This window comes from Aspergillus tanneri (genome assembly GCF_003426965.1).
Source record: "Aspergillus tanneri strain NIH1004 chromosome Unknown AapTan_7_pilon_pilon_pilon, whole genome shotgun sequence".
NCBI lineage: Eukaryota > Fungi > Ascomycota > Eurotiomycetes > Eurotiales > Aspergillaceae > Aspergillus > Aspergillus tanneri.
The window spans coordinates 3,994,943-4,009,983 of NW_022984634.1; the positions used below are offsets into that span (position 1 = coordinate 3,994,943).

The following is a 15,041-nucleotide window of genomic DNA, read 5'->3' on the forward strand; positions in this document are numbered from 1 at the left end:
AGAGCTTGGAAAGATTTCACCAGATTCGCCATTTCACTGGCATCACTGATCGTATTTTTGCCTGATAGAGCTTTGCAAGATAGTCGTGCATACCTTGATAATAAATGTCTTGGTGTTGTGGAATACGAGAAATGAGTCACTACCCCACCACCCTTGGAACAGCCTTTACTCAGTGTATAAAATAACTCTCACTGAATCTGATGAACATTTATTCTATCCGTTATATAATTTAACCCTGAGACTTCAATACAAACTGAATACTCCGTAAAACCGATTTCGCAATGGCAGAGCAAACACAGCCAGACTACCACCTCATCGGAACCCACACCCGATACTCCAGTACAGTACCCAATCCCCATTGCATATCTCAGTCTTCACCTAATCCTGATATCCCCTAGGCTGGACAAGCCGTGTTGAAACAGTCCTGGAATACTTCAACATCCCATATACAGCCCAAATCATACTTTTTTCAGAAGTACAATACCTTCTGCCCATCCCGTTCTCGATTCCACTAAGACAACAAACCAGGTCAAACAAGTCTCCCACGCAGGTCTCGTCCCGCTTCTGCAATGTCGCTCCCTGGACCAAAACATTCAGCTCAATGACTCTCTCGCTATCTGTGAATTCCTCGCCGAGTCCCACCCAGATCTCAATCTCTGGCCACGGGACCGACTACTCAGAGCATTGGCGCGCAGCGCTGCAGCAGAGATGCACTCTGGCTTTTTGACGCTGAGGAATCACTTCGGCACAAATTTTTTGGCGAAGTATACAGGGAATATTCCTGTTTCCGAGCCGGCAAGAAAAGAAGTCGAGCGTCTCCTGGTGATCTGGGATAAAGCGAGGAGGGCCACGAAGTCTCGCTTGGAAGAGTTAGGCGAGAAGGATGATGGGTTTTTGTTTGGCGGGTTTAGTATTGCGGACGCTTTCTTTTGGCCTGTTCTTTGGGTATGATCCCCATGATTTTCTTTCTATGTGGCTTCTTATATACATATGGAAATGGTTACTAAATGTAGAACAGCGTTTCCGCACCTACAACCTCCCTCTTGACACAGCCACTCCCGAAGCTCTGGCGTGGATGGAAACCATGTGGAATGACCCCATCATGAAACGACTGGCGCATAACTACTACCGGCAAGCGGAGTTGCCCGAGAGCCGTCTCCCGCATTATGATGATATCTTCCATGGAATGGATGATATCCAGTATGGAACGTTTCCGGAGAGTTGGAAATTTAGCGTTCCAGGGAGGACTTAAGATTCATGCATGTATGGCTCTCGAGAATTACATGGTACATTAAGTGGTAGTTAGGAGTCTACTTACTGTTGCTTTTTATTCCGTATGTACGATTGTAGTAGACGATCGATAGCCATCTCAGACTTTAGTCGTCGCCATAGGCCGCGAAAGGGTACGCTCGTAGTACCTCTATGTATGTTAACTTGAAATCTAACTCCACGAAGCAGAAAGAGAATCAGGACGATTTACAGAGGTTTGGCAATGTATTTCGTTTCCTGGTCACGCCTTTGAAGCATCTATAGTAGCATGGAGTTTGATACCGTCATGAAGTCTTTAAAAAAGAGATGCGGAGTCGAAGGAGCGAATATAGATAGAGGGAGAAAGAGCGCTACCAAGAGCCAGCTGCGCTGCATGATATTGGAATCCATCCTAGCTATTGCAAAGCCTTCATACTATGGCATCGACCCAAACGTCCATCCAGAACACCCCAACTCCATTGCTTGCATGCTGCCGAACGAACAAAGTAGCCCAGGCCGTCTGGTGAAATAGCCCGGCAGAAAAAGAAAACATTCAAAACTACATGACCAGTGAACAAGGTATGTACGTGTCCTTGCTCAACATATAAGCCATATCACCGGTCACCGTCTCTCAACGCGACTTAGTGCCCCTAGGATCATACCCAAATCTTCCCGAGGCCGCTGCCGTATACTAATATTTTGGTGGTCTCCCTCCTCTTCCTCAATTGCCAGTCGTCGCAATGAATTCCTTGCATCGCGCTCGTCCAGTCTCTCCGCACAGATGCGCAATACTCGTGATGATACGCTGTCGGACATAGCCCGATAAAGCTCAATATCGTGGACCCCGGCTGCAAATGAATCCAATGTTGGCACTAGACCTGCGGCTATACGGGAAAGGCGTGTAGAGATAGTTGAAGGTGTAACGGTGGATAGAGAGTTAGGTTCCCAGGACGACTGCGCTTTCTGCAACTCCGTATCTGGATGGCGCGTCGCAGCGTTGGGGTCTATTAATGCATAAAGTTGTTGCTGGGACGGCTCCAGTAATGACAGATCAATTGGATCGGGCTCTGGTGACCGCGCACGTTTGTTAGTGTTCGACTCGGCCTGTGACGGCGGAGGCCCGGACTGGCCGTTTTGTGCAGTGTCTAGCTGCTTTGATGCTGGTTTGATTGATGGACTAGGCGGCGGGCGAAGAAGTGCATTAAGAGCCTGTTTCTGTTTTTGTAGCCTGCCTGACTGTTAGAAATGTAGCCTCACAATATCGGATCTGCAACAGCCCTTACTTCTGTATTTGTTCCTCTAATTCCTTAATCTTCTCTGTATTCTGCACGTTCTTTGGATTCGGCTTCTTCACTACGACCGATGGAGAGTCGACCTCTTCCCGAGCAAACCAGTTAGATAGTTCCGAATTAGTGGAAAAGTCTTTAAGTAGTTCTTCTTGGATCACGCGCGCTATAATGCGTCAGCCTTATAATTGCAAACTTTAGGTCATGCTGACATACCCGCTAGACGTTCACTCGCATCCTCGGTACTTGATCCCGAAGGCTTCTCACCCAACGCGCGAGTAGCACACCACGTCAACAGTTGCCTCATCCTCCGCGGTTCTGGTAAGCCGTCGCTAGCGATATGCTTATAGAAATCCGCTGTATCAACCTCCTTATGAGGTAAGGCTACAGAGAGTTGTTAGCATTTCTGGTCGCATATACTGCCAAGCGTTTTCTCCCACCGTTAGATGCCCCAGAGTCAATCAGCGAGCTGGCTCGTCGTCCCCTCATCCCTAGACTACTCCGTCTATTCCCTTTCCCTGATTTCGTTTGCCCCCTCATCTCTTTATTCCGTTGCATGACCGGCGTATCGGCTATGGGTAGTGCAATTGTCGCCGTCCCTGCTTTCGGTGGTTCCGGAGATACAAAGCCATTCTGCTGTTGGGGTTCATCATTGGATTTGCTCGGTCTGCCTTTCCTCCGTTTTTTCTCCTTCGGCACGGGCTCGACGTGATCCCCCTTGCGCGTTGAGCGCGTAGCACTCGCCGGTTGTGTTTCTGGCTCAACCAACGCGGCTTTTGCCGCCCCCCGCGTTTGTCGTTTAGGCTTGCTTTCTATTGTATTTTGCACTTCCCCCGAACTATCCGGTTTGGGTTCCTGACGTTTTTTCGGCGGTCGACCTCTCTTCGGCGACTGTTGGGGGGCAGATTTCTCCGGGAGTGGTTGAGGGACCTCGGGAATGGCATCGACAGTGGGCTTTGCTTTCTTTGGCTTAATGCGAGTAAACTGAAAATCGTCTACATCTTCATCAAACGAGCCTGCAGTAGCAACCGACATAGTATATTAGCCACTAACTCCATTGCGCCATGCAGCGCAAGCCTAGGCGCTCCTGAATCGACGTAGTATATGCAATCAAGATGACTCACTTTTTCTTTTGGTGCGGCTCGCATTTTCCTCCTTCTCTTGGCTGGTCAAGCTTAGTCGCGTACTGGCTCTTGTCCCTATCCGGTCGTGTTTTCCAGACGAGGACGATACAAATCGCGCCTGCGCCTGCGATGTTACCATATCGATTTGTCTAAGAGGTTGGCGACGCTCTGTCTTCGTGGTAGTGGTAGCCAAAACCGTCACGATCATGTCAGGGCCGAGAGAAAGCGGAGGTGTGGTGGGTAAAAGCAACAACAGAAGCTCAAAGAGCTGTCGAAATGTTGGAAAGAGCCTTTTCGCACTCTTTTCCTTCGATGTCTCCAAGCAACAGTCGTGGTACTGCGATGAATGGCCCCTCTGTTCGAGCAATTGAGAGCTGCCTGCCGCCCGCTTTTTCAAATACCCCTTGACGAATTTCACCTCCCCAAAACACAAGACAACCAAAAAAGACTCAACCAATCGACTATTCTGTGCTGTTGAAATCCTCTCTGAGCTATTTGTCGTAGGTGCACGAATTTCGCGCGGTCGCAGTTGACTACTAGGTCGGTCGGCCAACCCAGTGACGAAGAATGGGGGGGGGCTTGCGACGTGTCGAAGCGTCCGTGGCGCGCTTTCAACAACCAGACGCAATTGGCAGCGACCACTGGATACAATCAAATCTGATTCATAGACCGTTTGCGGGATTGAAAAGCGCTCCTTGCGCAGCAGGGCGTAAAGACCGGCGTCGGGTTGACGGGGGTTTGCTCTTGCAAGTCGCCGCAGCACGCGGTTGTTTTGGTAGTGGCGCGTGGGATGTGGCGCTAAGCTCCTTTGGGAGTTCTACTCAGTCCGGGTTCAATGCTGCGATCTTTTTTCCATCCCATTCATCAGTCTCAAAATAAGGTGTCAGCGTACTATATGTCAAAATTAAATACGGCCCTGGGTTGCCTAACTATGTTCAAAACTATCTAAAAATGCATACACCCCACTCGCTGGCGATCATGATCCAGCTTCATCACAACAAGTATAACACTACTAAATCGCTAGATATGAATGGCATCTGGCTTCTTCAAACAAACCCGAAAACGCCCTGCAAATGACATCAGACTCGTCCAATACGCAACGGAATTATGTTTACTACAGCCCATCACCATCGGCCAGTGGGGCTAGACTGCCTTCGATTCGGCGCCTGGCGGCTTGGATATCTTCTGAAGTGAGACTCTCTGGTTTCTTCGGCATATCGGGCTCGAACTGAGGGATGTCCGGGCTGTGACCCACAGACATACCCACACGGATCTAAAGAGGCAGATGAGGCACATGTCAGTAAATCTAATGCGTCCTGATCAGCAAGGGGGATAACGGGAGATCTTACCAAAGTTTCCAGAGGCCCCTTCGAGTTACCCACTAAGTCGGAGTCGAATTTAATTGTTCCTTCCTCAAACAGGAGCAGAAGAGTGCTCCCGCCAAATTTGAAGTACCCAAGCTCGTCCCCTCGAGAAACCTTCTCCCCACCCTGCCGGGTTATCACAGTGCTGCCTACCATCATTGCTCCAACACAGACCACCATAACACGACCGTGCGCAACAGAATCGATCGGTACAAGGACTCTCACATTTTCACCATACACATCCAGCGCGGAGCGGATTGCCATAGGGTTTACTGTGTAGTATTCACCTCCGATGGTTTTCGGTGTGCCCAAAACACCATCTACAGGAATGTGAAAGCGATGGTAGTCCTGAGGTGCAAGGCGGAATATTCCCAGGGCTCCATTCCTGTACCGTTGGACATCTTCCGGATACGCATCCCCAAGGAGTCGATCGATGGAGAATTCCCGGCCTTTCACCCAGATGCCGGTGGCCTCATTCATGCGGTCGAAGACAACCGATCGGCAATCAGCTGGAGACACAACAATCCTAGGCTCATTGGGAGCCGAGCAGGGCCTGGCACCAGGTTTGAGTTGGCGGTAAAAGAACTCATTGAAATTCTTGAATTTGTCCAGGGGAAGCAGGACCTCTGACAAGTCGAGCTGATGGAAATTGATGAAATCCTGGATTTGGCTTGCCGAAGCCGGGTCGTCGTACTTTTTGCCTTGCTTGACACTCATTGACTTCAAAATCTTGCGAACTGTCATGAATTGTCAGCTTTGTGAATTTTTCAATATCTGAGTGCTTACTTCTCTTTTTCTCCATTTCTCGGCTCTTCAGCCCCCTATACAATAGTCGAATACCTAGTCGAACGTAAACACTCATGCGCTCCTCGTTTATTTGCCCTGTAATTCGATCTTGAACAAGAATGTTGGCAGAGTTGGCACCCAGCTTGTAGCCCCCATAGGAAATTTTTGTAATGACTTTTGTGTACCACTTGCGTTGTGCTTGACTCGAGGTCACAAAGCCACCCATCACGAGGTTGTCAACTTGCCGCCAATCCCGACTCGCACATGTAGCAATGTGTGTGATGATATCAGCGTCGGAACGCTTTGAGAGTCGCGGCTGATGACACAGAGGACATTCTCGGATTTCAATCACATGCTCCTCGCCCCTTTCATCACCTAAATCATCCGGCTCAAGCTCTTCGTCCATAGCAAGTTGGTCACTTGCCAATATTGGTACAGCCAACGCCTGAGGGGCAGTGGTAGGTGGTATAGCAGCGCTGGTCTCAATATCCTCGTCGCAACTAGACGGGTCTTCACTTTCTTGACTAATAGCTGAGGAAGTCAGGGCATGATTCTTAGGTCCCGCACGATTCGCTATCTGTAAAGCCTGAAGGGTATCTTCGAGACAGATGACCGCTTGATCAAAGGTCAAATCCATGGTCTCGCATGGTTCATTTTCCACACTGAATCTCTCGAAGAAACTGTCAATCGTGGACTCCTTTAGCGTCGAGCCTAAAGTGTCAAGCATCGTCGTAAGTTCGACTTTATCAATACGACCGCTATCATCAGCGTCGTATTGTCTGAGCATAAGTCTCCAGAACTGCTGTCGAAGTGCACGGTATGGCATATACTTTGCTTTGACAACAAGTAATGGAGAATGCTTATCCTCCCACCGCTCCTTATTTTTCAAGGTCAGCGGAATACGGTATGCTTGAAGCCCATCTGAATCAAGTGAGGAAGCAACATAATTCCCATTATTTGTCATCGTAGGAGCATTTGATATGCTGTCACTTGAACCTTCCTCGGTGACTATTGCCGGAGGCGACGACGTTGATAGTTCTTGGCCTGAATGGGCCGACTGGACCGACTGGGCTGATATGGAGGCAGTGCTACTCCGAGATCTTACTTTGTTTGACATATTCGATAGACTGTTATGGGACGGAGACGGGCTGATGTCGATTTTGATCCCCGCAGTATTGTCGGACCCTGAGTGCTCAGATCCTGTCGGATCGAGGGTAGAGTCCAAGAACTTATACAGGCCAGTTTCTGGATCTGCGTCGGGAGCAGCCTGGACCAGTGTCTGGAGTGGGAAACCTGCGGAGGCGACGAAGTCATTCCCAGAGAATTTGTCTCTGTCCATCACCGTAAAACCTATTGTATAAGATTGTTCGTGTTTCATGACTTGAAAAACCATCTTCTCGTTGTAAACCGGGTTTAGATTGTGGCGAATAACCGGAGTCCGAAGAGTCTTTCTTCCGAGCGAGGTCACTACAAACGGGTCCATGTCGAAGGAGGTACGAGTTACTATTATGCTAGTCAGCCCACATGTAGACAGGTTGAAGCGGCAATTAAAGAAGCCATACCATTGCGTTCCGGCGGAAGATCAGTTACTTTGACAATCTCCATAAAAACGATCCCCTGCACACCGTTGCCGGCACCGGAGAATTGGTATGCTCTGGCTGCTATTGACTTGCGTTTCAGTCGTGCCAATCGCAGCCTTCTTCTCCGTTTTTCGACCACCTCTGGTTTGGAGGGGTCGTCGGTCTCGTCTGATGTTTCCTCATCTCTGTCGACACCATCCAAACCGAGAGGCGGGATTTGTGGAAAGTCATCCTCTTCCTCCCCGGCACAAACTAAATTCTTGTATTTGTTGTAGGTGTCGGTCGGAGAAGCGGTTGGATTCGACGTATCGATGAGCGAAAATTGAAGAAGGATCTCTCCAGATACGGTGCTATCCTTCTTCTTAATCGTCTTCCGTTTCGATGTGAGAGTATACCATTGTGGCTTCAACCCAACGTTAGCAATTAGGGTCCAAACATTCCAATAGACACTACACCCACCTGTTGATACACTTCGCCCGGAGAAAATATTTCTTCGAGAGGAATATCAAATTCGCCCATATAATCCTTGCCAAATCTATCATGGTCCCAACAGATACATTCCAACAACGGCACTCCGACAACGGGCATCTCGAAAGTGACGTTCCATTCCGGATTTAATGTCTTCGGTATCATGGGCGTCGATTGCCGCGCATCTCCGAGTGTGACGATCAAATACTAAACCGATAAGTAACTGGTCAATCATGGTTGCAAGATAAATAATCCACGCTTCAGGTATCACTTACCGGATCGCTCCTACCATTCCGATCCTTAGGGGCCAGATTTCTTCCCTATTTCAAATTAAACAATGTGGTCAGCGGAAGGAACGGCAAACCTGAGGAATGGTCTTTTGCTGAGACGCGTTATCACCAACCCGTAATACGGAGACTTTAAGGACCAGAGGCTTGGACTCGGGCAACCTCATGGGGCTCGTGCTTCGACTTTGGCCGGGAGTCGAGGCATTGCTCCTGGTACTCAGGTGCGAAGTAAGGCGCTGTGGGATTGGCAACCGCACCATGACGGCCGTTCGGAAGTGCGGGGATGAGGGATTCAACGAGGCAGGAGACGGAACAAGTCGCGTCAACCCCGTAGATTCGTTAGGTGTAAGCAGTCGATCGTACAAAATACTGGGGTGTTAATTGGGCAAGATTGGGGGTCGAATGGAAGGCCGCGTTGTTGAATAGCGCTCCGGCGACGAAGAGAGATCGTGGTAAAGCTGCCGGACTCGAGTGTCGAGTTAATCTACGATCTGCCCGGGTCAGTCGAAACCGATAAAACGGAACCACGACAACTGGGGGCCAAAAGACCACACAGGAACACAGTGGCCGCAATTAGGATAGAAGGGGAGGGAGGAAATATCCAAAAAAAGAAATAGGGAGGGAACGACAAATGGTACGTGTTCAGGGAAGATAGAGAAATAGGGAGGCGGTCGAAAGAAGAAAGAGAACAACAAGCTCTCAGGATGGGGGCGGAGGATAGACTACTGGATAGTTACGAGCTCTAGGCTGAACAGCGGTCGCAACCGCAATAACTAACTATTGACTTTTTTGGGATTGGAACTTGCTGCCTTTCCATCAGGAGCTACAGAACTACGGAGTACTGCCGAGCCTTTTTTTTTTTTTTTTTTTTTGTTTTTCCCCCATTGCGGGCTGCAAATCCGAAAGGCATCTATCCTGTACGGAGTACTACTACCTACTCTAATTACCCGTCACCTGTCATCGTCGTTATTATTATCACTATCATAATAAAGACAACGGAACCTTCGGCTACGGCCTTGGCGACATTGGCCTTTCCCCAACACAATGTCAGGCCAGAAATTGACGGAACGGTGGTCTTGCATTTGATCCACCGCGTCTCCACTACTATGGAGAGGAAAAGCAGCTGCCTACGCCATTTGTACCACAGTCTCTGACTCTCTGTATAGCCATGTTTCTATGGATAGATAATATAGTTATTTCATGGGGTATTTGATCATTTACCATCATTTTGCCATAAATTTTCTTTCTAAGGGAGTTTTTCTCCGCTGTCTAGTACGATGTTGTGCCTCGCCCTATATAAGCACCCAAGAAATAATCCCGCATTCCTCCGGAATCTGCGGGGATAATGCAGTGGAGAGGGTTCTGTTTTCAAGCCTCGATTGCTCTATGGATCGCTTTATGGTAGTACTTCACTACGCTGCACTGCACATACAAACTCCGTCCTGCAGGATAGCATTAGCCAGAACTGGATGACTCCAGAATAGTCACCCCCACTAAATTAATCCCAGACTGGACCGCAGTACTGGCGACGAGCCAAGAAACGAGATATCAACGCTTATCGATGGACATCTCAGCCTCCTCCGGTCTTCTTTCGTCTATCGGCGCAATCAATGCACTGATTACCACCACCAGGGTCGTTAGGCTATCCCAACACTTTAGATGTATGCAAGTTCGGGGATTCGATCTGCGCCTTGGACGGTGGCTGAGATGATGTCTATTTTTTTGGCCCCGCACCGACTCGATCGATGATGCATTGTGCTTGATGATGTTGGGAATAGTGCATCATGGTATACTATGATTGGTATGCTATGACTCTATCTAATATTTATTTTTCATCCCCGCCTTTTGCGCTCCTATTTCTGTCGGTTGTGTGACACCCAACCCCACTATTGTCTGAGGACATATCTGCAACATCCATGGTTCATACCTTTATACTATCAGCCTCGGTCTTTATTCCCCTCAATTTAAACGGTTTTCCCCTCTCCGGCATTTGGGTGGGCCTTAGTGACATATGGACCCAGTCCATCTGACGCAACGTGTTTCGTCCTACTGGCTCTGAAAGGATCCTACTCCGTCTACGTATCCGTAGGGATCGTAGTTTCCATGCATCACTTGACTTCAGCGCCCCGCATCTGAATGAGAGGTCCGTACAGAGGTATCATCTAGCTAAGCCTGACCTTCTAGTCTGTTTTTAACATTACGACATAATTGTGTGCGGTGAACCCCGAGCCCTCGGTCCGCCTGGCATCGGGATGAGGACACAATAATTTATTTACCTAGGACCACAATACCCTCCCCGCACGTGTGCATGAGCGCGCAGAATTCGTTGAGAAATGGCTCCTGGCCCTCCCTCCCTTTGTGTCTGCCTCTAAACCAGGCCTGACCCAGCTTAGTCCCTTCGGCGCTGATCCTCCCTACCCCAGACTTCGTTTACATTGGCTTTCCCTCGCGTCTCCGGTACCCACCCGTAGATGAATCCCCCAAGGATTGCGGCCATACCTGCGAAAACCCAATAGATCTTGCCACGACCCCCCAAGATGTCGTTTAATATCGGGAAGAATTGGGCAACGACGAATGTCGCAGTCCAATTAGCCGCCAGCGCCCAGCTCTGTGCAGCTCCGACTGCCTCTGGGCCGACTAGTTCGGAGGCAAGGATGAATGGGACCGGGCCAAGGCCAATGGCGAAGCTAGAAACAAATAGCAGGACTGCTATCACGGACAAGACCTTTTGATTGAAGTAGATGCCCAAGGCTAACAGCATAGAGTTAACCCCCATCCCACTGATGCTGAGAAGAAGGCAGGATCGTCGACCGATTCTATCGGGCAAGGGGGAACAAACGAGGGTTATGATGAGGTTGATTGCCGAGACACTTACCGTCAACAAAGCTGCGGTGGTGGGTAGGATAGTCTGCAACAGTGACACACTATACATGATGATACTGTTGATACCAGTAAGTTGCTGAGATACCATCACTCCAACGACAGCAATAATGGCTGGACGGTATTTAGGGTCCAAAGCAGCCCGCACGATTGTGACAGGTGGTTGCTTCGGTGGTATATTGGCGGAGGGGGAAGTGAGTAGTGATTGCTCCTCTCCTAAGCCAGATGCGTCCATGAAGGTTCTCCATCCTTCAATCTCTTCTTCAATATCAGTGTTCTTTCCGCGTATTCGCTGCAAAACCTGTCTAGCCATGTCCGTCTTTTGGTGCTCTGCAAGCCAAGTGGGACTCTCTGGGACCATGAACAGCCCTAGGAGCTGCAGCATCCCGATGGTGCCTGCAATTGCCAGTATTATCCTCCACATGCTTCCCTCGCTTAGGAAATAGCCAATTAACTGAGTCAAGAGAATACCAACATTGGTCATGATCTGGGTGAAGGCGCCGAAAAATCCTCGAGCACTTGGGGGAGCAATCTCTGACACGTAAATTGGTCCCACGACGATAGCTGCACCCGATCCCACACCGGATAGGAATCTACCAAAGCCCAGCATAGATATACTAGATGCCAACGTTTCCGCTATAGGGCCGAGGATGAAGAAAATCGTCGTCGCTCGTAGGGCAAATAGACGACCGTGTTTGGTCGAAACAGGCCCTGCCAGCAGGGCACCCAGAAATCCACCCAGGGTATAGATAGATGAGACTAGCCCAAACTGGGAAGGATTCATGGGGATGCATCGTGGTAAGCTGTGCGATAACGACTCCGCGGAGGAATGAATGCTCTTTCTTTCGCAAGTAAGGACGGCTTGAGGGGCATTGAGCTCGGCCTGCCACGATACATTGTCAGTGACTACTGAATTTAATGCAATTGATGCATTTCAGGTTGTCATACCAAATGATAGCCAAATTGGAGGGGGCCTAACGTGGTGATGAGCACCAGGTAGATCAAGTACGGTGTGACCCTAGATTGGGTCGAATCACCAGAGGCCATAATGTATCAATATGGGACTCGCTGTTTCAGATTTCGAGACTGACAATGATGAATATTTGAAAGCAGTGAGACATCAATAATTGTAGACAAGAAGACAGACTGAGCTCCATCTTCAAGCAGCGTCACCCTATGTTAAGATCATAAGATGACGTTTTGGGTGGGGAGTCAGGACTAGTCGGGTAAAGGAAACTCCGTCGATAAGGGCCCAAGGTCCATATGTATGCCTTAGGCACAAACAGGTTCAACTGACTGCTGCTCCTGTATTAAAATATATGTCGAAGGGGGGTCGCCGTATCACCTTCTTACATACCTATATAAATATGTCGGACAAGGGAGAAAATTCTGCAGCTTTTACTATTTTATATGACTAGTTGAAGGTTATATTGTGGACAACCATGCGTGGTTACATGGTGAACATATCCAGGCTGTATGCATGTAAATATGTTACCGTCAGCTATCAGTCTAGTAGTCTACCGATGAATCAACACTAGGTAATTGCTTGTCATCAACTTCTTATCACTTCCCTAATCAATTTATGCCCCGGACTCCCTCGATGGCCCCAACAACCTTTGGCTAAAAGCCGTTGTGTTTTCTTGTTGATCATTACTGCTAACAATGCAATTTGCAGACCTGCTGACTAACCGCTTACATGGGCATGCAGTGCAGCAATCCGCTTCATCGCATGCCCATTATCATCTGCCTCCTCGACCAACCATCATCAATATCATTGTCTTTAGTATTATTATTGCTCTTCTTGCAGGCTTGTTGTGCTAGTGGAGACCAGTTTCTGTATGCACTGCACACTACCACTGGCTCCATGGGCCTGATTGCTGTCTGTCTCCGTTGATACATTTAGATGAACTAGTAGCCCACCTCCACTCTTCGCCTCCGTCGCCGCCCTCCATGAGTCTGACAAACCCGCCCTCCTCGTCCGGTCCGTTACCTGCCACTGCATCGTCCAGGCCCGCAGCGGCCACCGTCAGCCAGAGTCTGTCTCTGAAAAAGAGTCTACAGACTGCAGCCGATGGTAATACCGGTTAATATTATTATTCATTCCCCCCTCTGTCTTCTCTGTTAACTCGCCTTGTGTCTTTCTTTGCCCACTATTTATTTCATTCTCCATCTCCAAATTCAAATACATTCTCCTTTATTTGCTTCCCCACCACACCTGTCACTATGTGCTCTGGTGGATAAGGGCTATTTCAATTTAAAAAAGCACGACAACGGTGGCTATCAGGTTCTTCCTGTCTGTATTTCTTTCATCATGTTTGGAAGGAATTTCCCGTTATTTAACACTCTTGGCGGGTTTTATCCACGTGGTAATGGTTTTCCCTCTACGCTGGCGGTTGGTTATTGGCCAAAATAGTTTCCTGTTGCTCTACCTCGCCTCTCCCTTTTATTTCTTTATTTCTTTATTTGATTTTTCCTGAAAGCGTATTTGGATAAACAGCCACTTGGTCCAGATGCTAACAATATCTCTAATGTTAAGAGAACATAGACACAAGAAAATCGTCAGGGACGGCTGGGTATACCAGTAAAGTCCGTGTGCGTGACAAGTATCACATCGTTGGGTTTATCAGTAGTGGTACCTACGGTCGCGTCTATAAGGCTATTGGGAAAAATGGCCAAAAGGGCGAATTCGCAATTAAAAAGTTGGCATTTGTCTTGCCACTATTTCATTGACTTCGGATAACTGACCGCTCCCAGGTTCAAACCGGATAAGGAGGGAGAAATTATCCAGTACACCGGCCTCTCTCAATCGGCAATCCGGGAGATGTCTCTATGTTCCGAGCTAGACCATCCAAATGTAGTGCAATTAGAAGAGATCATCTTAGAAGACAAGTGCATCTTCATGGTCTTCGAGTACACGGAACATGACCTACTCCAGATTATCCATCATCACACCCAACCCCAACGACATGCTATCCCAGCGCCGATGGTCAGGTCGATTCTGTTTCAGCTCCTAAATGGCCTGCTTTATCTCCATACGAATTGGGTACTGCATCGGGATCTGAAACCGGCGAATATCTTAGTTACATCGAAGGGGGCCGTTCGTGTCGGAGACCTCGGGCTTGCTCGTCTGTTCTACAAACCCCTCAATTCCCTTTTCTCCGGTGACAAGGTGGTCGTTACAATCTGGTACCGTGCTCCTGAACTGCTAATGGGCAGTCGGCATTATACCCCAGCCGTTGACCTGTGGGCAGTTGGATGCATATTCGCGGAGTTGCTCTCCCTTCGCCCTATTTTTAAAGGGGAAGAAGCAAAAATGGACAGCAAGAAGACGGTCCCCTTCCAACGGAACCAGATGATGAAAATAATTGAGATAATGGGCTTGCCCACAAAAGATACTTGGCCTGGTATAATGTCAATGCCCGAATATTCCCAGCTGCAGTCATTAGCAATGTCCCGAGCTCCAGGCCATTTTCCCAGATCGTCGAACTTGGAAGGCTGGTACCAAAACTGCTTGAAAAATGGCGGCTACTCTTCCGCGTCCAGTGCCGGCACCCCGGGCTCAGATGGATTTGATCTCCTGTCACGCTTGCTGGAATATGATCCCACCAAAAGGATCACTGCCAAGGAGGCCCTTGAACATCCGTACTTTAAAAACGGTGGACCCATCCCCGCCAACTGTTTTGAAGGGTTTGAGGGAAAGTATCCGCACCGCCGGGTTACTCAAGATGACAACGATATTCGGACCGGAAGTTTGCCAGGCACGAAGCGGAGCGGATTACCCGATGATAGTCTAATGGGAAGAGCTGCGAAACGGCTTAAAGAGTAGCCGACGCTCATCGTTAGACACATTATTTCCGTCGATGTGCACGTTCAATATAGATGTATAGGAGTTGATAAAAGCGGGTTTGCATTGATGGCGTTATGAATATTGTTGAGTCTAGAATTTTGTTACGAATTTTCAGTGCATATATTTTCGGGTCTTATTTTAACTTTAATGGGCTTGTCAAACTAAACCCTA

The 15,041-nt window shown here is 48.7% G+C and overlaps 4 protein-coding genes across 4 annotated transcripts; 2 read left to right on the forward strand and 2 right to left on the reverse strand.

The window, feature by feature from the left end:
- Nucleotides 1-281: 281 nt before the first annotated feature.
- On the forward strand, nucleotides 282-1,252 carry ATNIH1004_007929 (glutathione S-transferase; the record flags this gene model as incomplete). The annotated part of the gene is made up of 4 exons (XM_033572542.1): nucleotides 282-339; nucleotides 399-475; nucleotides 529-945; nucleotides 1,019-1,252. The coding sequence occupies 4 exons, from the start codon at nucleotides 282-284 to the stop codon at nucleotides 1,250-1,252; spliced, it is 786 nt and encodes a 261-aa protein (XP_033425857.1).
- Nucleotides 1,253-1,869: 617 nt separating this feature from the next.
- On the reverse strand, nucleotides 1,870-8,403 carry ATNIH1004_007930 (putative phosphatidylserine decarboxylase Psd2; the record flags this gene model as incomplete). The annotated part of the gene is made up of 13 exons (XM_033572543.1): nucleotides 1,870-2,476; nucleotides 2,532-2,700; nucleotides 2,751-2,918; nucleotides 2,975-3,550; nucleotides 3,659-4,475; nucleotides 4,715-4,725; nucleotides 4,787-4,931; nucleotides 5,008-5,759; nucleotides 5,809-7,311; nucleotides 7,371-7,791; nucleotides 7,848-8,063; nucleotides 8,132-8,176; nucleotides 8,260-8,403. The coding sequence occupies 13 exons, from the start codon at nucleotides 8,401-8,403 to the stop codon at nucleotides 1,870-1,872; spliced, it is 5,574 nt and encodes a 1,857-aa protein (XP_033425858.1).
- A 2,129-nt stretch (nucleotides 8,404-10,532) lies between these two features.
- Nucleotides 10,533-12,070, reverse strand: ATNIH1004_007931 (putative MFS glucose transporter; the record flags this gene model as incomplete). The annotated part of the gene is made up of 2 exons (XM_033572544.1): nucleotides 10,533-11,906; nucleotides 11,972-12,070. 2 exons carry the CDS (start codon nucleotides 12,068-12,070, stop codon nucleotides 10,533-10,535), a joined length of 1,473 nt encoding a protein of 490 aa, XP_033425859.1.
- Nucleotides 12,071-12,973: 903 nt separating this feature from the next.
- On the forward strand, nucleotides 12,974-14,849 carry ssn3 (cyclin-dependent serine/threonine protein kinase SSN3; the record flags this gene model as incomplete). Its single annotated transcript, XM_033572545.1, has 3 exons — nucleotides 12,974-13,097; nucleotides 13,569-13,722; nucleotides 13,778-14,849. The coding sequence occupies 3 exons, from the start codon at nucleotides 12,974-12,976 to the stop codon at nucleotides 14,847-14,849; spliced, it is 1,350 nt and encodes a 449-aa protein (XP_033425860.1).
- Between the last annotated feature and the right edge of the window lie 192 nt (nucleotides 14,850-15,041).